The sequence below is a fragment of the Microcaecilia unicolor genome, chromosome 6, assembly GCF_901765095.1.
Source record: "Microcaecilia unicolor chromosome 6, aMicUni1.1, whole genome shotgun sequence".
NCBI lineage: Eukaryota > Metazoa > Chordata > Amphibia > Gymnophiona > Siphonopidae > Microcaecilia > Microcaecilia unicolor.
Genome location: NC_044036.1, coordinates 50,430,444 through 50,455,418, shown reverse-complemented (window position 1 = coordinate 50,455,418; position 24,975 = coordinate 50,430,444). Strand labels below are relative to the sequence as shown.

General features: G+C 43.6%; 1 protein-coding gene across 1 annotated transcript in view; it reads right to left on the bottom strand.

Moving 5' to 3' along the window:
- The window catches only part of LOC115471773 (serine/threonine-protein kinase TNNI3K), a 262,913-nt gene that overhangs the window by 163,765 nt on the left and 74,173 nt on the right, over window positions 1-24,975 (bottom strand). Inside the window, exons 10-13 of the mRNA XM_030205595.1 lie at window positions 17,917-18,011; window positions 17,415-17,564; window positions 13,502-13,588; window positions 9,841-9,897 (exon numbers count right to left, since the gene is read on the bottom strand). Of these exons, the coding sequence (XP_030061455.1) occupies window positions 9,841-9,897; window positions 13,502-13,588; window positions 17,415-17,564; window positions 17,917-18,011 (389 nt within the window). The remainder of the gene's footprint in view (window positions 1-9,840; window positions 9,898-13,501; window positions 13,589-17,414; window positions 17,565-17,916; window positions 18,012-24,975) is intronic.

The following is a 24,975-nucleotide window of genomic DNA, read 5'->3' as shown; positions in this document are numbered from 1 at the left end:
TTATACCTTCTTCAGAGCAGGTATAAATTTGTGTGAGAGCATTGTTTGTTCAAATGTTAGGAATTATTAGAAAACGATTGGAAAACAAAAAGGAGAATCTTACAATGCTTTTGTATCACTCCATGGTGCTATCGCACCCCGAATACTGTGTACAATTCTGGTCACTGCAGCTCAAAAAAGATATAACGGAATTAGAAAAGGTACAGAGAAGGGCAACAAAAATGATAACACGAAAATGGTGTTAAAGGGGCGATCAAGGAGGACAAAGCCGTAGCGGAGAAATTAAATGAATTCTTTGCTTCGGTCTTCACCGAGGAGGATTTGGGGGGGACACCGGTGCCGGAAAGAATATTTGAAGCGGGGGAGTCGGAGAAACTAAACAAATTCTCTGTAACCTTGGAGGATGTAATGGGTCAGTTCAGCAAGCTGAAGAGTAGTAAATCACCGGGACCTGATGGTATTCATCCCAGAGTATTAATAGAACTAAAAAATGAACTTGCGGAGCTACTGTTAGAAATATGCAATCTGTCCCTAAAATCGAGTGTAATACCGGAAGACTGGAGGGTAGCCAATGTTACTCCGATTTTTAAGAAAGGTTCCAGAGGAGATCCGGGAAATTATAGACCGGTGAGTCTGACGTCGGTGCCAGGCAAGATGGTGGAGGCTATTATTAAGAATAAAATTGCAGAGCATATACAAAAACATGGACTGATGAGACAAAGTCAGCACGGATTTAGTGAAGGGAAGTCTTGCCTCACCAATCTAATGCATTTTTTTGAGGGGGTAAGCAAACATGTGGACAATGGGGAGCCGGTTGATATTGTATATCTGGATTTTCAGAAGGCGTTTGACAAAGTGCCGCACGAAAGACTCCTGAAGAAATTGCAGAGTCATGGAATCGGAGGTAGGGTATTATTATGGATTAAGAACTGGTTGAAAGATAGGAAACAGAGAGTAGGATTGCGTGGCCAGTATTCTCAGTGGAGGAGGGTAGTTAGTGGGGTCCCGCAGGGGTCTGTGCTGGGTCCGTTGCTTTTTAATGTATTTATAAATGACCTAGAGATGGGAATAACTAGTGAGGTAATTAAATTCGCCGATGACACAAAATTATTCAGGGTCGTCAAGTCGCAGGAGGAATGTGAACGATTACAGGAGGACCTTGCGAGACTGGGAGAATGGGCGTGCAAGTGGCAGATGAAGTTCAATGTTGACAAGTGCAAAGTGATGCATGTGGGTAAGAGGAACCCGAATTATAGCTACGTCTTGCAAGGTTCCGCGTTAGGAGTTACGGATCAAGAAAGGGATCTGGGTGTCGTCGTCGATGATACGCTGAAACCTTCTGCTCAGTGTGCTGCTGCGGCTAGGAAAGCGAATAGAATGTTGGGTGTTATTAGGAAGGGTATGGAGTCCAGGTGTGCGGATGTTATAATGCCGTTGTATCGCTCCATGGTGCGACCGCACCTGGAGTATTGTGTTCAGTACTGGTCTCCGTATCTCAAAAAAGATATAGTAGAATTGGAAAAGGTACAGCGAAGGGCGACGAAAATGATAGTGGGGATGGGACGACTTTCCTATGAAGAGAGGCTGAGAAGGCTAGGGCTTTTCAGCTTGGAGAAGAGACGGCTGAGGGGAGATATGATAGAAGTGTATAAAATAATGAGTGGAATGGATCGGGTGGATGTGAAGCGACTGTTCACGCTATCTAAAAATACTAGGACTAGAGGGCATGAGTTGAAGCTACAGTGTGGTAAATTTAAAACGAATCGGAGAAAATTTTTCTTCACCCAACGTGTAATTAGACTCTGGAATTCATTGCCGGAGAACGTGGTACGGGCGGTTAGCTTGACGGAGTTTAAAAAGGGGTTAGATAGATTCCTAAAGGACAAGTCCATAGACCGCTATTAAATGGACTTGGAAAAATTCCGCATTTTTAGGTATAACTTGTCTGGAATGTTTTTACGTTTGGGGAGCGTGCCAGGTGCCCTTGACCTGGATTGGCCACTGTCGGTGACAGGATGCTGGGCTAGATGGACCTTTGGTCTTTCCCAGTATGGCACTACTTATGTACTTATGTACTTATGCATATGAAGAAAAGCTAAAGAGACTAGCAGGCTTATTTTCGAAAGAGAAGGGTGCCCATCTTTTGACACAAATCGCAAGATGGGCGTCCTTCTCACAGGGTCGCCCAAATCGGCATAATTGAAAGCCAATTTGAGCGTCCTCAACTGCTTTCCATTGTGGGGATGACCAAAGTTCCTGGGGCCGTGTTGGAAGCATAGCGAAGGCGGGACTGGGGCGTGCTTAACACATGGGCGTCCTCGGCAGATAATGGAAAAAAAGAAGGGCGTCCCTGATGAACACTTGGATGACTTTACTTGGTCCTTTGGTTTTTTACAACCAAGCCACAAAAATGTGCTCTAAATGACCAGATGACCACCGGAGGGAATCGGGGATGACCTCCCCATACTCCCCCAGTGGTCATTAACCTCCTCCCACCCTAAAAAATTTTTTAAATATTTTTTCCAGCCTCTATGCCAGCCTCAAATAGCATACCCAGCTCCAAGTCCTTGGAGCAGTTTTAGTGGGTACTGCAGTGCACTTCAGGCAGGCAGACCCAGGCCCATCCCCCCCACCTGTTACACTTATGGAGGTAAATGTGAGCCCTCCAAAAACCACCACAAACCCACTGTACCCACATCTAGGTGCCCCCCTTGATCCCTAAGGGCTATGGTAGTGGTGTACAGTTGTCGGGAGTGGGTTTTGGGGTTTTGTTTTGGGGGGGGGGGGGCTCAGCACACAAGGTAAGGGAGCTATGCATCTGGGAGCGTTTTCTGAAGTCCACTGCAGTGCTCCCTAGGGTGCCTGGTTGGTGTCCTGGCATGTCAGGGGGACCAGTGCACTACGAATTCTGGCTCCTCCCACGACCAAATGGCTTGGATTTGGTAGTTTCTGAGATGGGCGTCCTTGGTTTCCATTATTGCCGAAAATTGGGGACAACCATCTCTAAGGACGACCATCTCTAAGGTTGACCTAAATGTTGAGATTTGGGCGTCCCCGACTGTATTATCAAAATGAAAGATGGACGCCCATCTTGTTTCGATAATACAAGTTTCCCCTCCCCTTCGTGGGAACGTCCTGTGAGGACGTCCTCAGGAAAACTTGGGCGCCCCGTTCGATTAGGCCCCTCCACGGCTCTTCTGATTGGAGAAGAGATGGTTGAGGGGAGATATGATAGAAGTCTATATAATACTAAGTGGAGTGGAATGGGTAGATGTGAATCACTTGTTTATTCTTTCCAAAAATACAAAGACTAGAGGGCATGCAATGAAGCTACTAAGTAATAAATTTAAAACAAATCAAAGAAAATATTTCTTCACTCAACATGTAAGTAAACTTTGGAATTCATTGCTAGCAAATGTGGCAATGTATTTGTTTCATCACCGGAGGTGGCTAACACCTCATGGTACTATGTAAGCCACATTGAGCCTGCAAATAGGTGGGAAAATGTGGGGTAGAAATGCAATAAATAAATAAATAAATAAATAAAATAAAAGCATTTAGCTTAGCAGGGTTTAAAAAAAGGTTTGGTTAATTTCCTGAAAAATAAATTCCATAAGCCCTTATTAAGATGGACTTCGGAAAATCCACTGCTTGTTTCTAGGATAAGCAGCATAAAATCTGTTTTACTCTTTTGGGATCTTGCCAGGTCCTTGTGACCTGGATTGGCCCCTGTTAGAAACAGGATACTGGGTTTGATGGTCCTTTAGTCTGTCCCAATAATTAAACTTCTTATGTTCTTAAATCTATTTTATAATATAGGCAACTTTTTGTATTTTTCACATAGTTATAAATTTAGCTCTACAAAGGACAATTTTATAAACTGGGTGCCCACATGTATGTGCCCCTTTGCACAGACCTCGATGTGGGGGGGGGGTCCAGAGCCCAAAGTGTGGGGGGTATATTTTGGCCCACCTCCCCACTGCTCCACACCTCCCGCCGCCACCTCACATACCTTGGCTGGCAGGGGCCCCCAACCCCCGCCAGCTGAAGCATTTGTCCATTGCTGGTCTCTGCCACATTACCTGCCCTGCTTGTCCCCTTACGTCGTGTGTGCATGTAAAAAGGGGTATGTTGAGATTGTGTTTCCAAAGTATGTGCAAACTAGATATTTCATAATGCCAACATGCATATTCATTAACAAATCTGCAAAACATTTACACCTGCTATACAAAGCACCGAAGGTAAGATTAACTTGTCCATTGGCACCTGGAAGCTTGAATTAGGTTAGAAGTAGATCTCATAAGAACATAAAATTTGACATACTGGGACAGACCAAAGGACCATCAAGCCCAGTATCTTGTTTCCAACAGTGGCCAATCCAGGTCACAAGTACAAGGCAAGATCCCAGAACAGTAAAACAGATTTCATGCTGCTTATCATAGATGTAAGTAGTGGATTTTCCAAAGTTCATCTTAATAATGACTTATGGACTGTTCTTTTAGGAAATTATCCAAACCTTTTTTAAACCCTGCTAAGCTGACTGTGTTTACCACATTTTCTGGCAAAGAATTCCAGAGTTTACTTACATGTTGAGTGAAGAAATATTTTCTTTGATTTGTTTTAAATTTACTACTTAGTAGTTTCATTGCGTGCTCCCTAGTTCTAGTATTTGTGGAAAGATTAAACAAACAATTCACGACTACCCATTCCTCCCCACTCAATATTTTTTAGACCTCTATCACACCTCTAGACCTCTATCACATCTCCCCTCAGACATCTCTTCTCCAAACTGAATATCCCCAGGTGCTTTAGCCTTTCTTCATAGGGAAGTCATCCTATTCCCTTTATCATTTTCATTGCCCTTCTCTGTACCTCACTGTTATGTCTTTTTTGAGATGCGGTGACCAGAATTGCACACAGTATTCGAGGTGTGATAGCACCATGGAGCGATACAAAGGTATTATAACATTCTTGTTTTTGTTTTCCATTCCTTTTCTAAAGTTCCTAACATTCTATTTGCTTTGTTAGTTGCCACTTTTCACTGAGAAGAGAGTTTCAATGTATCAACAATGTTACATAGATTCCTTTCCTGGGTGGTGATTCCTAATGTGGAACCTTGTATCATGTAGCTATAGTTTGGGTTCTTCTTTCCCACATACATCTCTTTGCACTTGCTCATATTAAATGTCATTTGCCATTTAGACGCCCAGTTTCCCAGTCTCGTAAGGTCATCTTGTAATTTTTCACAATCCTCTTGTGATTTAACAACTTTGAATAGCTTTGTGTCATCAGCAAATTTAATTACCTCACTAGTTACTCCCATCTCTAGGTCATTTATAAATATGTTAAAAAGCAGCAGTCACAGCACAGACCCCTGGGGAACTCAACTATCTACTCTTCTCCATTGAGAATACTGAACATTTAACCCTACTCTGTGTTTTCTATCTTTTAACCAGTTTTTAATCCATAATAGGATATTGCCTCCTATCCCATGACTTTCTAATTTCCTTGGGAGTCTTTCATAAGGTACTTTGTCAAATGCCTTTTGAAAATCCAGATACATAATATCAACCGGCTCACTTTATCCACATGTTTATTCATCCCTTCGAAAAAATATAGTACATTGGTGAGGCAAGATTTCCCTTGACTAAATCCATGTTGGCTTTGTCTCATTAATCCATACTTATGTATATGCTCTTTTTGTTCTTTATAATAGTCTCTACCATTTTGCCCGGTACCAATCTCAGGCTCACCGGTCTATAATTTCCCATCAGGGGATTAGAGACATTCAATTCGTGCTCCCTAGTTCTGCAGATGCTTACAAAGCACGTTTCAAAAAATAAAAAAAGTGTCTGTGTCTTATTGTTGTGTATAGTTTGACTGAGGATTCAATTCTCAATTCTCTTAAAGCAGCAATAATCCACCCTATCCTTAAGAAACCTGGATCTGAAGTTTAAACCAGGGCAAGTTACCGTCCTATTTCTAACCTTTCATTTATAGTTAAAATTATCGAAAGGATAGTTTTTCTTCCAACTGTGATCTTATCTAGAATCTGCTTTAGTTCTGCACCCGCTTCAATCCGGTATTAGAATTGGATATAGTACAGAAACTGTCGTATCATCTTTACTAAGCAAAGTACACAGTAAACTCAAACACAATACGAAAGGTTTCCTTCAAATCTTTATTCTTGTGAGGTCTGAAAATAAAATCAAATGAGCCCGACATGGTTCCATAGACAACTAATAAATAAACTAAGTACCCTCAGTATGGGCCCTAAAGTGACTGACTGGGTTAGGAACTGGTTGAGTGGAAGGCAGCAGAGGGTTGTGGTAAAGGGAGCTCATTCTGAGGATAAGGATTTTACCAGTGGTCAATCCATAGTTATCTGCATCAAAATGCTTTACATACCCTGTACCATGCCTTAATCGGCTCTTGCCTGGATTACTGATAATGTAATCTATGCTGGCATTCCAAAATTTGAATTTAAATGATTGCAAACACTACAGAATATTGATGCTCAATGTGTCATTCGAAATGTAAGGATTTTGTTTCTCCTTTGCTCTCCAAACTGCATTGGTTACCTGTGGAACAAAGAATTCAATTCAAAATTCTTATGTTTACACATAAAGCATATTTAGCCAGATTAACTTTTCTTCTTACTCCAACTCGAGTCCTCCGCTCTATAAATGATCATCGTTTGATCCTTCCCAAGCCTTCTGAGGCTTATTGGGAATCTACTTTTTAGAAGGAATGGTTCAGTGGAATCTTATCGGAGATTGGGTGACGACGCCGGTAATTGGGAAACAAAATGGGAGCTGGGCAGACTTCTACGGTCTATGCCGTGATCGTGACTGAATAGATAGAGATGGGCTGGAGTGTAAATTTTAAGGGGCTTCGACGTTAGCTTCAGAACTTGGTACAAGAACAATGCTGGGCAGACTTCTACGGTCTGTGCCCTGAGAAAGACAAGGACAAATCAAACTCGGGTATACAAATAAAGTATCACATACCATGTAAATGAGTTTATCTTGTTGGGCAGACTGGATGGACCGTACAGGTCTTTATCTGCCGTCATTTACTATGTTACTATCCAGTTTATTTTCGAAAGTTATCGCCGGCCATTTCACGACATAAATCGGAAGATGGCCGGCGATTTCGGAAAAGCGGCAAAATCGGTATAATGGAAAGCGGCATTTTTGACAGCATCACCGCTTTCCCGTTGCTTCGCCGGCGAAAGTTCAAGGGGGCGTGTCAGTAGATTAGCGAAGGTGGGACATGGGTGGGCATGGGCGTGGCTACCAGATGGCCGGCTTTCGCCGATAATGGAAAAAAAAAAGCGGCGTTAAGCAGTATTTCACCGGCTTTACTTGGTCCTTTTATTTTCACGACCAAGCCTGAAAAAGGTGCCCCAACTGACCAAATGACCACTGGAGGGAATCGGGGATGACCTCCCCATACTCCCCCAATGGTCACCAACCCCCTTCCAAACTAAAAAAATAAAACTAAAAACCTTTTTTGCCAGCCTGTATGCCAGCCTCAAATGCCGTACCCACCTCCATGACAGCAGAATGTGTAGTATCCTCCGACAGCCTTTCCCTGGTTGCGATATGGCTCTCGGGTGAGTGTGACACCTTTTCTGTTAGATGCACTGCAGAGTCACATTACCAATGCATTGTGTTGGGTGTACGGTACTGGGCTGTACTCCCATGGTGCTTTTCCCCCCTGCCAACCAGGTCAGAGTGTGCCCTGTTTTGTTTCCTGTTGTAGTCCATGTGGTAGTGGCCATTTTTGTAAGCCAGTTTTAGTTCCCTTTCCTGTGTTACCCACGTTAGAGAACGTAGTTCTTACCCTGCATGGTGCTGAAAGAGGGCATTGTACACCATTGTGCCAGCTCTGACCTACTGCTAATCTTAGTACCAGGGGACTCTTTACCAGTGGGGCACAACCTCTGATCTGCACTTAACTGTGAGTAAACGTGGTTATTTCAAGAAAGGACTTTTTCAGAGAGATTAGTCTTCAGGTGTGAACTGGTGTGCCAAAATTATACAGCAGCAATAAGTCCTAGAGGCTGTATGCAGGTCCCTGGAGCAATTTTAGTGGGTGCAGTACATTTGTGGGTAGTGGGTTTGGGGGGCTCAGCTCCCAAAGTAAGGGAGCTATGCACGAGGGAGCTTTTCTGAAGTCTACCGCAGTGACCCCTAGGGTGGCTGGTTGGTGTCCTGGCATGTCAGGGGGGCCAGTGCACTAAAAATGCTGGCTCCTCCCATGGCCAAATGTCTTGAATTTGGCCGGGGTTTGAGAAGGCCGACATAACTTTCCATTATCGCTAAAAAACGAAGCCGGCCATCTCAAACCCCGGCCAAATTCAAGGCATTTGGCTGGCCGGAACCGTATTGTCGAAACAAAAGATGGCCGGCGAATCTTTTTTGAAAATACGGGTCTGGCCAGCTGTTTGCGGCACCGCCAAAATACATCGCCGGCCATGTATTTCGCCAGCGCCATTCGATTATGCCCCTCCATGTTACTTGAAAAACAGCATTTTATTTTTTGGCTTCTTTCCTTTGAAACAATCTCCCACTTTTCCCTCGATCAGAAGTTTCACTCAAACAATTTAGGATAAATTTAAAAACTCATCTTTTTACACTTGTGTTCCAAAGTCTGAAAGGCTTGGGTCCCGGTCGGCAAATTGATAAAATTTGGATTATGTGAAGCTGAGAGAACCAGCAGCCAATAGCATGTTGGTCTGAATAACCCTACTGTGTGTATGAATTACTTTCCTATATTTCAATGAAGTTCCTTTCTAATTATACATCACCTTGATTTTCTTGGTAAGGTAGGCAATTTTATCAGATAGAAATAAACCATAAGTTCCCATACAACTTCTGTAGTTAAGGTACAATAAGTGCAACGCTTACAGAACTTTAGTGAAAGGGAAAGAGCCCCATAGGCATAGAGGCATCCATCTGTTTTTACAAAATAGAAAAAAAATGGCTGCTTTCTTGTCCTATTAATCTAGGTTCCCTGCTACATAATTACCCTCACATAGTATAAAGACCTCTTTAAGGGGCCCTTATACTAAGCTGTGTAGGCACCTACACGTGCCCAATGCACGCCAATTTTGAGTTACCGCCCAGCTACCGTGTGGCCCTTGCGGTAATTTCATTTTTGACGTGCATCCGTAACACGCACCGGGAAAGTCATTTTTATTTTCTGGTTGCACGGTAGAAACCGGGTGGTATTCATCATTCTACGCACGTAGATGATTACCGCACGGTTAATGTGTGAGACCTTACCACTAAGTCAATGGCTGGTGGTAAGGTCTCAAACCCAAAATGGACGTGCACCAATTTTTATTTTGCCGCATGTCCATTTTCGGTTAAAATTTTAAAAAGGCCTTTTTCACAGGCACGCTGAAAAATGTATTTATTTATTTGTTGCATTTGCATCCCACATTTCCCACCAATTTGCAGGCTTACATTATGCCGTAATGGCACTCGCCATTTCCGGGTAGAGAATTACAAGTGATATTGCATTAAGGCACATAAATAGTACAAAAGAATACATGTGGTATTGCATTGAAATCCCTGAGTGATAAAGTGAATTATGAAATAAATTATGAAATAAATGGATCTGTGTGTGCCCAAAACACGTGCCTACACCAGCCCAGCCCATTTTTTTGGCGCACCTTAGTAAAAGGGTCCCTCATGTATTTGTACATACACTGTTCATATTTCTAAAGATTTCTTCAAACATTTAAAAATTGTATATGCATTTCATGCAATTATGTTGACTTTAAACCGTATCTGATTATATTTTTCACAATTACAGAAACTGAAATACCTTTAGTCATACTTTTGATTTTTCCAAGAGGAGAAGGAACAGATACATACGAACCATCTAAAATAAAAGAATATTACTTTTAGACTTTGTATAGCTCTAAAGTCAATAACCTAGAAGCCAAGATATAATAAATCTATCAGCATTAAACAACTGAGACTTTGTATCACCAGGAAATAGCATCATAAGTTCCATTAAATCATGATGGATCAAAACTGTGTGATTCATATTGTATACTACAGAACAAATTCACTTTAACTGTTATTCTTAAAAGTGAACTGAAAAGCATGGCATATTAGATTCTTCTGGCTTTAAGAAGCTGTTCAGGATTTTAGCCAAGAGCTTTCAGATGTCATGTTTGTTGGTGGAAATGGAACGTCAGATCTCTAACACAATCCAGTTGCAGAAGACATGCAATTCACTGTCTGATTTTACAGAATTTTGCATATAATGAACACAGTGCAAACAGCAAGCAGAATAAGTGACTTGATTACTTCATGTGCTCTTAAACCTGTTGTAGGAAATAGAATGAGCAAACAGGCAATCTGCAATGTTATGTATATGCAGTGCTGTTTGGTTATTTACTAAGCATCACACATTGCAAAAGATCTCAGGACAACACCACTGAGTAAGCCATGTTGCTATAAGAGAAACAGTACAACAGCCATGGCATGAAGTCATGGGGAGGACAATTTTCAAAGCCACTAAGATGGGTAAAACATAATTTGAGGGGGTAAATTGCAGTTAAAAGTACTCATGGTGCTCCAGAAACTGAATTATGAGACAGAGGTTTTGGGGGTTTCTTCAAGTTAAGGAAGAAAAATAATGGGGCAAATTATGTAACAGTGAGACAGAAAGTGTGTGAGAGAGAGACAGAGTGTGTGTGTGAGAGAGTGAGTGTGTGTGTGTGTGAGAGAGAGAGTGAGTGTGTGTGTGTGTGAGAGAGAGAGATTGTGTGTGAGAGAGAGAGAGAGACAATGTGAGAGAGAGAGTGTGTTTGCAAGAGAGAGTGTGTGTGAGAGATAGAGACAGAGTGTGTGTGAGAGAGAGAGAGAGAGAGTGTGTGTGTGTTATTGAGAAAGAGAGAGAGAGAGTGTGTGTGTGAGAGAGACACACAGACAGACAGACTCTGTGTGTGTATCTGTGTGAGAGAGAGAGAGAGAGAGAGAGAGAGAGAGAGAGAGAGAGAGAGAGAGAGAGAGAGAGAGTGTGACAGTGATTGCACTGTCTGTGTGTTTTGTATCCTTTTTTTAAAAGATATTATCCTGTTTTTTCTTTTATATATAAACTAGTAAAAAAGGCCCGTTTCTGACACAAATGAAACGGGCGCTAGCAAGGTTTTCCTCGGAGTGTGTATGTTTGGGAGAGTGTATGTGAGAGTGACTGTTTGAGAGTCAGAGTGAAAGTGTGAGTGTGTGTGCGTGAGAGAGAGAGTGAGTCTGGGTGTGAGTGTGTTTGTGAGAGTGTGTGTGTGAGCCGTGCCCTCCCAATCCATGCCCATCTGTCCCCTCCGTTCATCCCTATCCAGCAATTCCCCTCTCTCCCTGAGCCCTGCCCTCCCAATCCATGCCCATCCATGCTCCTCTGTCACCTGCCCCCTCCATTCATCCCTATCCAGCAATTCCCCTCTCTCCCTGAGCCCTGCCCTGTAATCCATATCCATCCATGCCCATCTGTCCCCTCCATTCATCCCTATCCAGCAATTCCCCTCTCCCTGAGCCCTGCCCTCCCAATCCATGCCCTTCCATGCTCCTCTGTCACCTGCCCCCTCCATTCATCCCTTTTCAGCAATTCCCCTCTCTCCCTGAGGCCTGCTCTCCCAATCCATGTCCATCCATGCTCCTCTGTCCCCTGTCGCCTCCATTCATCCTTTTCCTGCAAGTCCCCTCTCTCCCTTCCATGACCCCCCCTCGCATCCATGCTCCTCTCTCTCCCATGTCCCAGCCTGGCCCGCCCTCTTCTCCCCCCCTTCGCATCCTTGCCCTCCCCCTTCGCATCCATGCTGTTGTTTCTCCCCTGCCCTCCTGCTCCCATTGTTCTTCTTTACTGCCCATCCTCTTCTCTTTCCCTTTTTTTTTTTTTCTTCTTCTTTTTAAATTTACCTCCGTGGCGGTTCTGGCAGCGCAGCGTCAGGGAAGGAGGCGGCGCTCCCGACATCTCCAGCCTTCCCTTCGCTGTGTTCCGCCTTCTTCTGACGTCATCTTTGACATCAGAAGAAGGCGGATCTCAGCGAAGGGAAGGCTGGAGACGTCGGGAGCGCCGCCTCCTTCCCTGATGCTGCGCTGCCGGACTTGTTTGTTCTTGTTTCCGCTCTGCCCTCGACGTCATGACGTTTGACGCGAGGGCGGGGCAGAGACGGCTGGGTGGCTTCACACCACGGACGCCACGAACCCTTCAGGGAGTGTTTTAGTGACTTCAGAACGTTGTCCTCATTAGAACGTTCACGGTGCGTTTTATTATATTAGATTTTTGTTTTGTGTCATCCACTGGGTACCTCGCGGTTCCATGTCTGCCTAACATCAGCTCAGTTTGCCTCCAGCTTTCCCTTCCCTCTCACTGTTCCGCCCTCTGACTTCATAACGTCTTTTTGCGAGTGCAGGACAGTGAGGAGGAATGTAGCATTGTAGGCTGCTGTCCTTCGCCTCTCAGTCTCGCACCGCTGCTTACTGCGTTTGCCCACTTCCCGTCACCCTGCTGCCTAAATTGTATCTCGGGATTCCATCGCTGTCTGCCTGTCTGTTTTTGTAACATCCCCTAACGTCAGTTCAGCTTGCCTCCAGCATTCCCTTCCATCTCACTGTTCCGCCCTCTGATGTCATTACATTTTGACGCGAGGGCGGGGCAGTGAGGGGGAACAGAACGCTGGAGGCTGGCTGACGTCATTTGATGTTATGAACCCAGGCAGCCAGACAGCAATGGAACGTTGAAGGTGCAAATTATTATATAGGATAGGCTTACCTTGATCCCTCAATAATTTTTTTTTTATTGTTAATTTAACATGCCATATTTTACTTTATTTAACCTAACTTTTAATGTTTTTTTTAAACTGTAAACTACCTAGATAAAATATTTATGATTCACAGTATATCAAGAAGTAAATAAACTGTTTAAAACCTCAGGCCCAGAGTATGGGAAGGAGGCCGGCCCCAGGGAATATGTTAATAAGGCTTGAGATGTAGAAAGGACTTGTTTGATCTATGTTTTTTTTTTTGAGCCTGCAAAGTAAGGCAGGTATAGTTTTGGTTAGTATAAATAAGCATGTAGCCTTTTATTCTGTACCTGGGCTCAGCTGGCTTTATTTCTCTCTCAGTCCTCTCCGCAGACCCAGAACCCTCGACTATTCATGCCCAAGCTATCACAGGTATATTGTTACCGAGCATACTCAAGCAAGACCAACACTTCAAAATACTGACAGGTGTGTTCAAAGGTGACATTATAATTTATGCAACAGCATAAACTATCATTTTGTTTTCATTGAATGAATATTTTAGTTACGAATGGGAAACAGAGAATGATATCATAAAGTTGAAAGAGTGTTTTCATGCCAGGAATGTGCATTATGAATTTGTCATATTTGAAATACAAGGAAATTTCCTTCAGCATCAGGATCCTCATTTCTCTTCAAGCATAAATGATTTCAGCAATGACAGTGTGAAATACACACCTCCACCAGGCTGCGAATATTCATTACAGGGGGATTCATCCTGTGGTCTCTTGTAATGCTTCAGGAGTGTAACAATGCCATCATGACCTGGAGAAGAAGTTATGAAACATATTCACTACATTTCATTTCATTTCATTTATTGAGGTTAGATATTTAGCGATATTTAAGCTGAGTAGAGAGGGAGAAAATATTCAGTGGTGCTCAGGGCTTTTTTTGAGGGGGGTACTGAGTACCGACACCTTTTCCATTGTCTGCTAAAATTGACCCATGGTCCCCAAGTTTTTATGAAAGAGCGCAGGCCCTACACACCAATTTTGTCTTGTCATAGATTCTGTGACTGGTTGCAGGGGGCCTGGCAACTGTGGGGTGGGTCTCTCAATGATCACCCCACCCTTGAAGGGTGGCCTGACATTTGAGCACCAGCACCATTTTCGCTAGAAAAAAAACACACTGGTGGCGCTTAACTGGGATTTTTAACACAAGCACAAAGTGCATATTAACCTGGGCTTCATTGTGTTCAATAGCTTCATTTGATGTTTGTCTCACTATTGAACACAATGAAGCCCAGGTTCATTTTGTTTTGACAGTTCCCTCTACACATCATTTACTATTGTATAATGTAATTGATATGCACTTTGACTACTGTGTTATCTATTTTGGGTGTTTGTTAGTGTTTTGCATGATTTTCATTATTTATATTTGATTTGAATTTTGATCTTATGTTTTAAATATGATTTATGTTTGATTTTCTTGAATGTATGATTTTAATTTCATTGTTTTATTTGATAGTTTTGACTCTGATATAGCTGACTGGGCGACACATGGCCACATCACGCATTGTTTTTTTGTGTGTGTTATTAAAGCTGAAACAACTTGTATCCCCCCCCCTCCCCCCCTACGTTGTACATTATGCTCTTAGCTCAAACCAAACAAAATCCATTTCCATGTCTCCTTAAGCTTCCTCTAAAAGGCTTTTTCTAAGTAAACTTTCAAATGCCAGTAACTGTTAGGCTCTTTTGTGCCATTTCAGATGGAACAATAAAGGAAGTCATTAGGGAAATACTCAACCAGATCAACTGAATGCATTATTTAGCTTTCCGTTTTAGAGACCTGCTCTCTTTGTTTCATGAATTTGATGACCTTCTTACTTTCTTTTTGACATCTATTCTGGATTTTAAGCAAATGTGCATTAGGAACTCTTTTTCACCTCCTGGGCACCTAAGAGCTGACTTAATAAGGAGGGGCCTAGTTCAAGCTCCTTTTAAGGAAATTATGTTATGCTTTTTTTCTGTTATTTTTTAAAATTTATTTTTATTAATAATCATCAAATATTCAGCATGTTATACTTTACAAAAGTGTATTGTCGTCGTCGATAATATACTGAAACCTTCTGCTCAGTGTGCTGCTGCGGCTAGGAAAGCGAATAGAATGTTGGGTATTATTAGGAAAGGTATGGAAAACAGGTGTGAGGATGTTATAATGCAGTTGTATCGCTCCATGGTGCAACTGCACCTTGAGTATTGTGTTCAATTCTGGTCACCGCATCTCAAGAAAGATAAAGTAGAATTGGAAAAGGTGCAGCGAAGGGTGACTAAAATGATAGCGGGGATGTGACGACTTCCTTATGAAGAAAGACTAAGGAGGCTAGGGCTTTTCAGCTTGGAGAAGAGACGGCTGAGGGGAGACATGATAGAGGTCTATAAAATAATGAGTGGAGTGGAACAGGTGGATGTGAAGCATCCATTCAAGCTTTCCAAAAATACTAGGACTAGGGGGCATGCGATGAAACTACAGTGTAGTAAATTTAAAACAAAATGGAGAAAAAAATTTTTCTTCACCCAACGCATAATTAAACACTGGAATTCATTGCCGGAGAACGTGGTGAAGGCGGTTAGCTTGGCAGAGTTTAAAAAGGGGTTAGACGGTTTCCTAAAGGACAAGTCCATAAACCACTACTAAATGGACTTGGGAAAAATCCACAATTCCGGGAATTAACATGTATAGAATGTTTGTACGTTTGGGAAGCTTGCCAGGTGCCCTTGGCCTGGATTGGCTGCTGTCGTGGACAGGATGCTGGGCTCAATGGACCCTTGGTCTTTTCCCAGTGTGGCATTACTTATGTACACAGAGGGGTATTTTGAAAAGGATATCCAAGTCAGAATAGGGATCAGAACGTCCCAAACGGACATCCATCTCATGTGTTTTCCAACAGGAAATATGATGAGATTTCCTGTTCAAAAATATGTGAGGTGGACATCCATGTGCTAGAGACATCCATCATGAACAGCCATTTAACGAAATGAAACGTCCAAATTATGAACAGGGGAAAACAAGGGACATGGACACCTGTATGGCAACATTCTTAGAAAATGGCCACAATGCAGAGCAGAGTGGCAGCCTTGTGGTTAGTACAGTGGACTATAAACCAAAGGATCAGTGGTGTACCGAGGGTGGGGCAGTGGGAGCAGTGCGCGTCGGGTGCGTGCTGCAGGAGGGGTGCAGGGAGCAGCCGCGCAGCTGTCGACTTCACTGATTCCCTGCTGCCTCTGCTGTTACTTCCTGTTCTGGGGCAGAGGCAGCAGGGAACCAGCGGAGCCGACAGCTGCACGGCTGCTCTCAGCACCCCAGCAGGTAGGAAGAATGCACCCGGGGGGGGGGGGGGGGCTTGGAGGTGATGCACAGGGGGGTGTGATGCACCTGGGGGGGGGGGGGTGCTGTGCTTTACTTTGTAATTGTGAGCCCTCCAGGAACAGAGCAATACCTATTGTACCTGAATGTACACCATTTTGATAGCCTTCAGGCTTGTAGGTAGCTTATATATTTAGGTACTGTAAGTATTTTTCTGTTCCTGGAGGGCTCATAATACAAAAACATTAGAATTAAAGTAGGATTTCAACCCAGATCCCTTGCTTTACAGTCCACTACACTAATCACTACGCTACTGCTCAGACTTGCTTCCTATTTTGTTTAGAATGCCTGTAATACCTGAAGCTGACATATCCCCTTTCAGATTCACTTTCAAGGGAGAGAGGCGGAGAACAGCAACCACTGGGGGGTTAAGGAGGTGTCATGCCTTAATTCATCCAGTGGACAACTGCTCAATCAGAGCATCATTCTGTACCCTGGACATTCCTGAAACAGGTCTAAATAAAGGACGTCCTTCTTTTTAGACTTGGATGTTTCTTCCTTTTGGTAATCACTATTTGGGCATCTTGATTTAGGGCCCTGCCTAGTTCCACCTAGAACATGCCTACAACACGCCCCCTTGCTATTGGATGTACAGTAGTATCGAATGTCCAAATCCTGGTTTTGCAAAATTGGGATTTGGATATTTCAAGCACATTAAAAGCCATTTGTAGCCATACACATACTTATAAAATTATCCCCTGGACATCAGCAAAATGAATTTGCTATAAATTAAAGGATGAAGTGAGAGAGGAAATGTGTTAGGGTGTCCTTTGCAAAGGCGCAGTAGCGCTTTTAGCATGCGCTAAATGCTAGAGACGCCCATATGAATATATGGGTGTCTCTAGCGTTTAGTGGACACTTATTTTTAGTGTGCACTAAAAATGCTAGTGCACCTTTGTAAAGGGCCCACCTGAACCCAGGGGCTCAACCGCTGGGGAACGGTGTTTGTCGCAGGTGAAGCATTGGGGTTTCTGACTGCTGGTCCTTGGATCAGCACGAGGGCTCACTTCTACTCCTGACATTGTGACAATATCTTTGAAAAGACCAATATTCAAAAGTATTTATCCAGATATTTGCTATCCAGATTGCTCTAGACAGACCGATCTATCGGTCACAGATGAAACATATTTTTTATGCACTAGTTAAGCATATGGCACAGCTAAATACATGAACTCAACTGTATACATTGACTGGCTTAGCAGTATAAATGACAGGGTTAAAGTACCTTTCTCATAAGCCCACATCAAACATGTTTGTTCATCTTTTTCACCGCTAGATCTACTTGGATCACAAGCCACCAAATTCATATCTGCTCCATTGTCCAGTAAGAACTGAACCAGCCGGATATGGCCATGGTAGCAAGCACAGTGCAGTCCTGAAATGTTAGCAGAGGCAACAGTCACTCCAGTAAACATTAGGCTTCACCTCAACAGAACAGAGTTATAGCAAATAACCATAAAGCTTAAAAGACTGATTTCCTGTAGAGGATCCATTATAAAGCAAATTGCTCTGCTAGGAAAAAATAGTAGAGCTTTTTATTTTTAAGTGTCAACCCTACATGTCGGCACTTATTCTGATGGGAAATGATTACTGTAAGTTATAATAGCTAGGATAAGAGGAATTTTTGTAAATGGCTGCTCTGTCTCTAATTTTGAAAGAATATGGTGATAGGGTGAGAGAGATCTGAGGTGCTTAGCTCTGTTATTAACAGACGTTTGTCATCTTACCTGTATGCCCATCTCTGCCTTGATGATTTATGCTTACAACATTCTGGTCAAGGAGAAACGTCACAAGCTCCATATTCTTGCCATAGGTGCATGCACTGCGGACAGACAACAGGGTTAATCCAATTGCATGCTGTCAGTGTGCTTGTTACTATAGAAAGCAGAGACACAGAAACTCAGGGTTCGATATTCAGCATGCTGGACAACACAATAAAATATCTGGATATGTTTAAGTGGATTTTTGGCCAATCTATTTGTTCGTATCATAATGCTGAATAGACTATAACTGTCCATTTACACCCTAATTCTAGAAGGTTGTCCACCCAAATTTGTGACTAGCGTGCAAATTTATGCATGCAAGTTATAGAATAAGATCAATTTAATAATGAGCTGATACTTGGTTTTAATGAGCGGCTACAATGGACTTTAATTGTTGCTAATTGATATCAATTACAGTCATGAACATAACAGCCCTTAGTTGCTATTCTATAAGTTGAGTACTCAAATTCTAGCGTGTGCAACATTGAGGGGACCTGGGCCTAGGAGGAGCATAGGTGGGTCAGGGCATGTCAGGCAGTTACGTGCGTGGGTTATAAAATACTAGCATTTATGCATCTAGGGGCCCTTCTACTAAGCCGTGTAGGCACCTACGCGCATCCAACACGTGCCTAATTGGAACTACCACCTGGCTACTGTGTGCCCCGGGTGGTAATTCCACTTTTGACGCACACCCAAAACACATGATACAAATATTTTCTATTGCTTACCCGGCAGTAATTGGCAGTTTACGGGCACTGGCAGCTTACCGCCCGGTTAGCGTGTGAGACCTTACCGCTAAGTCAGTGGGTGGCGGTAAGGTCTCAGGCTGAAAATGGACACGTGCTGGTTTTAATTTTGCTGCACATCCATTTTCGGCCACAAAAAAAAAAAGAAATGCCTTTTTTTCCAGGCGCAATGAAAAATTGACCTACGCACATCCAAAACACGTGCCTACACCAGCGCAGGCTACTTTCCGGCATGCCTTAGTAAAAGGGCCCCCTACAGTAGGTGTGAGCATTTCTGTCAGCCATTGATCTAGCTTACGCGTTCATGCCTAAAGTTAGGTGTGTAAATGCAGATTTATGCTAGTGAAGCCCCTCTGTAAAGAGGTTTTAAATAGGACATTTTGGTTTGTGAGATTTTGTGGTCAGTGAAATGTATCTTTTTCAGTGTTGCCAGGTGGAAAATTTTTTTCCCACCCAAACGAGCCCAAATCCAGCCCAAAACCCGCCCAAACTCAAACCCCGCCCCTGACACCCCACCCCCGCATCATCACCCCCGCCCCGCCGTCATCAACCCCGCCCCCGCCGTCACCGGCCCCGCCTCCCCCGTCACCGGCCCCGCCTCCCCCGTCACCGGCCCCGCCCAACACGTCACTAACCCCGCCCAAAACACCACTAACCCCGCCCAAAACGTCACTAACCCCGCCCCCGCCCCCGCCCGAAAAACCGCGGAAAAGAAAAAAAAGAAGCCCAAAAAACCGCGACCCGCCGCGGGAAAAAATTTCCCACGGCGGGTCGCGGAAAACCGCCTAATTGGGCGGTAAAACTGGCCACCTGGCAACACTGATCTTTTTCTCTTCTCCATAGCAACCCATGCATGAAAGGAGGGGGAGGAGCTTTCCTGAGGACAGACCAGCTGATATTCAGCACACAGGAAGCAGGTCGGCTATGTCCTGCGATTGGCTCTGAGCTCGGATATTCAATACCGGACATTTCCTGTGACCAGCATTGAATATCCGGGGGGGGGGGGGGGGTTGGCCAGTTTAAACAACCGGCTAAGTCAGTATTCAGCATTAGCCAGTTAAGTTTATAGCGGCCAAAGACAGTCCTGCTATTTGCGCGGCACGATTTAGCTGTCAAACTTAGCTGGCGATGTGCTGAATATTTGCAGTTAGCCAATTATATTGCACAACATAGCCAGTTTAGATTTGTACCCCACATTTTCCCATCTATTTGCAGGCTCAATGTGGCTATCCCCCAGATTCTATATAGTGTGCTTAGATTTAGGTGCCAATTAACTTCCGTAAGGCACTGAAGACACATCTCTTTAATACGACATACCATAAAGACTTTTAATTGGAACTGTAATTCAGCATCATTTACTTAACAATAGGATTACTCTCTCCCTATACCGTATTGTTCAATTTTAATATGCAATCCAGGTTCAATACGTGAAACCATTTGTATATTTTCCCTTTTTTTGCCCGACTGTTCATTTAGCATTCATATTCTATATATATTACCAATTGTATATGTATTCTGAAATGACATAAGTCATGATGGAAAATTGTAAGCCACATTGATCCTGCAAATAGGTGGGAAAATGTGGGATACCAATGTAACAAATAAAATCGGCGTAGATTCTATAACACTGCATGTAACTTAATTGGCTTAACAAGCTAATGAGCGCTGATAACAGCACTTAACAAGCAATAATGAGCACTGATTAGAATTTAGGCGCTCAACTCGCTAAGTGTATTCTGTAACGATGTGAACCGAACTTCTAACACATGGAGGCAAAAAGGGGCGTGGATATGGGCAGGGAAATGGACATTTCATGGGCGTTCCAAAATTTAGGCGCCTATTTATAGAATATGATCCAGTGCGCCTAAATCTACGCGCTGAGATTTACACCAGGCTTTCATTGGTGTAAATGGATGTGCACAGATATCGGCACTGAAATATCAACTAAGCGTATTCTATAATCAGCACCTAAATCTAGGTGCCGATTATAGAATATGCTTAGTTGGCACTGATTTCAGCATTGATTTTTTAGATGCCATATATGGAATCTCCTCCTATGTGCTAAGCCAGGAGTGTCTAACCTCGGCCCTTGACAGGTCGGGTTTTCAAGATTTCCCCAATGAATATGCATGAGATCTATTTGCATACAATGGAGGAAAGGGATGCAAATAGATTGATGTTATACAAATTCATAAGTACATAAGTATTGCCACACTAGGACAGAGCAAAGGTCCATCATGCCCAGCATCCTGTTTCCAACAGTGGACAATCCAGGTCACAAATACCTGACAAGATCCCCAAAAAGCTCAATACATTTTATGTTGTTTATCCCAGAAATTGTTATGATTGGGGTCAGAACCCCTCTCAAACTTACCTCTTTCCTGGGGGTCAGCTTCTTAGCTGGCTTCTGTTTCTTTTCTCTGTCCTTTCTGAGCTGGCTCTGTCTCTCTGTGCTGGCAGCTTCCAGCAGCATGGGGTTAATTGTTTTACTTTACTACAGCTGTGTGGGTAGACTGAGTTAGCTCTACCTCTCTTTGGGTGTACTGGCTTCAAGTGCTTCACGGTGTTGCATTGGTGTGGGTTGGGCCTCTCTAGGTCAGTGTGCTTTTGCCTAGGTCTAGGGAGTGTGACATCATCAGGGAGGGCCTTGATAAGGAAGTGGTGTTGTTTCCTTCAGAGCCTTTGCAACGGTTGTGTTTGCTTTAGGTAGGGTGGTGCAGTGTGCACTTCTGACTTTGTGTCTAGTTTCCCTGCTTGATTTTGCTAAGGTCCAGGTTAGTGTTAGTGCAGTGTGCACTGGTGTTTGTGTGTTTAGCTTTCCTGCTTTTCCCTTGTGGTTCCCCTGCTTTTCCCTCTTGGTTTGGAAGCATTGCTGTGTGTAGGGCTTTGGAAGCTCTGTTGCTGTTAGAAGTACTTCTAAGCATAGCAAAGACTGCAATGCTCCCAAAAGCACAAACACCAGAAGTACTTCTGGTGTTTGTGCTTTTGGGAGCATTGCAGTCTTTGCTGTTTGGGTTTTGGGTGCTGTAGAAAGCACTTCAGTTTGCTGTTAGAAGTACTTCTGGGTTTGGTGCTGCTAGAGGCACTTCAGTTCGCTGTGAGAAGTACGTCAGTAGCTTGGTGCTTAGTGGAACCTGGGTTAGGTTAGTGCGGTGGTGCACTGCTGTAGGGTGGGGGCTTAGGAAGCTCCTTTGCTAGCGTGTGTTTGCTTTCCTGCTTTTTCCTTGTGCCTTCCCTGTCTTCCCTTTTAGTGCTAGGAGCTCTTTTGGTTGTTTGGTGCATAGGAGCACCTTAGTTAGTTTAGAGTTGTAGAGCACTGCTTGTAGCTTGGTGCTTAGTAGCACCTGTGTTAGCTTGTGTATATAGTTCCCTGCTCTGTTAGTTTAGGGCTTAGGAAGTCCCTTTGTTGAGCAGGGCTTAGGAGCTCCTGTTTAGTATAGGAAGTCCTTTTGTCAGTTTTCTGTTAGGAACACTCCTGCTGGGTTAGGGCTTGGGAGCACTTAGTTTAGGTTTAGGAGTACTTCTGTTTCCAGTCCTGGTCCCTGTGTCATCCGGTATCCGGTAAGTCCTGCCGGCCACTCGAACCCAAGGGCTCAACCCTTGGGGGAGGGTAGTGGCCAAGCGCAGGTGAAGCTGTGTGGACCAGTCCAGTGTGCTCCAGTCCAGTGTGTTCCGGTCCAGTGTGTGTTCCAGTCCTGTGTCCTCCAGTCCGGGGGATTGCAGTCCAGTGTTCCAGTCCTGTGTCCTCCAGTCCGGGGGATTCCAGTCCATGTGTTCCGGTTCGCTGGGCAGTGCCTGCAGTCCCTGCCGGTGTGCTTACCCAGTGTTGGTTGGTGGGTTTTGCCTGCTGCTGTCGCTCTTCGGCAGCAGCCCAAGGGCTCACGTTTGCTCCAGAGCCCAGCCCCACGGGCTCTGAACCTGAGAACCTGACAGAAATAAGCAGTGGATTTTCCCCAAGTCAATTTAATAACGGTCTATGGACTTTTCTTTTAGGAAGCCGTCCAGACCCTTTTTAAACTCTGCTAAGCTAACCACCTTTACCACATTCTCTGCCAATGAATTCCAGATTATAGCCCTTGAGGGATGAAGTTGAACAACCTTGAGATAAGCAGTAATATTCAGCAAAGATAACTGACTATGTTGAGTGGAGGAGTGGCCTAGTGGTTAGGGTGGTGGACTTTGGTCCTGAGGAACTGAGTTCAATTCCCACTTCAGGCACAGGCAGCTCCTTCTGACTCTGGGCAAGTCACTTAACCCTCCATTGCCCCAGGTACAAATAAGTACCTGTATACAATATGTAAGCCGCATTGAGCCTGCCATGAGTGGGAAAGCACGGGGTACAAATGTAACAAAAAATATATATATATATCGGAGCTTAACTAGAAAAGTGCTATTTAACTGGCCAGGAGCCATTCCTGTCCGGTTAAATAGTGCTGAATATCAGCCAGAGAGTAAATAGTGAGTGATTTCTGTGCTCAGGGGGAGAGTTCTGTGAAACCTATCAGGAGTGCAGGACACAGACAACAGAGGGGTGAAAAATCCTAAGAGAGTTAAACTCACAGAAGCGTTTACTGGAGTTTTCATGTAGAAAGAGAAGGTAAATTTTACCTGATAAAACTCTTTTTACCTCAGGTAGAGGCACCAGGCGCCATACATATAAGAGACCGGTGGAGGTGGCCCAGGGGGCTCCTACCAGGTCGGGCCCTGAACACAGGGATGCTATTCAGCGGGTGGGACATGGTATTCTATAATGGCAACTGCAGGCTCAACTGCCATTATAGAATCCGCTTGTAGCCCCTCCGAAGGGACACCACCTTGTAAGTGGTGGAGGGGCTTCCGTGTTTCAATGACTCAGAGGGCTATGCTGAAGGGTTACCCATATCAGACAGGCCTCTGAGGAGAAACCAGACAAAGAGTGTCCCAAATTAGGGAGAGGGGGAAGATGGTGACCTGAAGCTCGTACACTCAACGGCCCAGCTGTCCTCTGAAGTTCAGTTTTTGTTCACTTGAAATTTCCTCTCTGAATTGCAGTTGCCTTAACAGAGGAAGGGGACAATGGGGGGGGTCAGCCGCCGATGACCAGCATTTTTTCCCTTGTGCAGCAAGTGTGGGACCGCTGTATGACGAGCTGCCCATAGATGACTGGGTTGATGAGTCCTTTGATTAGCGCCGACGAAGGAGCGTTGATGCTCTTGGACCTGGAAACAACTTCATCGCTCAAAAATCATTTAACCACCATGCCCAAAGGAGTGGAGGAGTGAGTCAGGAGTGTATGCTGAAACGGAAGTCGTTTACAGCTGAACCCGTGTCGGCGGTGCTACTCCTAAACCCTTAAGAGTTATCAGCTTGGAGTTTTTGGCTCCTGTGGAGGTTGCATTGAATGTCATCTGGAGGGTGCTCCAGGACCTGACGGTAGTAGAGAATGACTTTGCTTCAGATATAGTCTTGTTAATGAGCCACATGGATAATCTAATCGAATCCTTTGAGAATATACAGCAAATGAAGTTCTACTGAAGTAGGAAACGGTTAAGATTTGAAAATGATAAAAGACCAGAAAAAATTTGAACAAAATGAATATTGTTGTAGATGATTAATATCGAGATTGTTGTTTTCCCAGAGTTCCGGGTATGACTCCTAATGTTTTTTTTTCCTCTGAAATGATTCCTCTTAATATATTAATTCAAAAGGAGTGAAGCCTGTGAAACTGGGATTACTTTAATCAGCGGGAATTGGATTGGAGATTCAAGGGTTTGTATTGTTAAACAATTTCTGGTTTTAAAAGGGAAAAAAATGAAATCGGGTGTATTACTTTCACTAATATTGGACAATAAGTATGTTTCCAATGAAATTGATGGACTATGCACCGTTATGGTCTTGAAGAAACCAACCAGATGATCAATGTGGAATAATGATTTAGATAAATAATAACTGGGGATAATTGGGTTAATACCACGTTTTCTTTGTTTGCTGTTGCTTAAATTGATCTCCTTGTCTTGTTTCACTCTCCCTATTTATTTTGTGGTCTAAGAAAGAGAAAGATTGTATAAAATCCATTTATCTTGTTGAGATTGTTTTCTTCTAATATTGTTTTAATGTACAATCATCTCTGTTTTACTGTTTTGCAAGTGATCCTTGTAAAATGAAATATTATAAATAAATGATTTAAAAAAAAAAAAAAAAGAATCCGCTTGTAGCGTGCATCATCTCTCTGCCTAACTTTAGGTGATCTAGTGAACAATTAGGGATAATTCTATAAAAGAGAAGCTAACATCAGGAT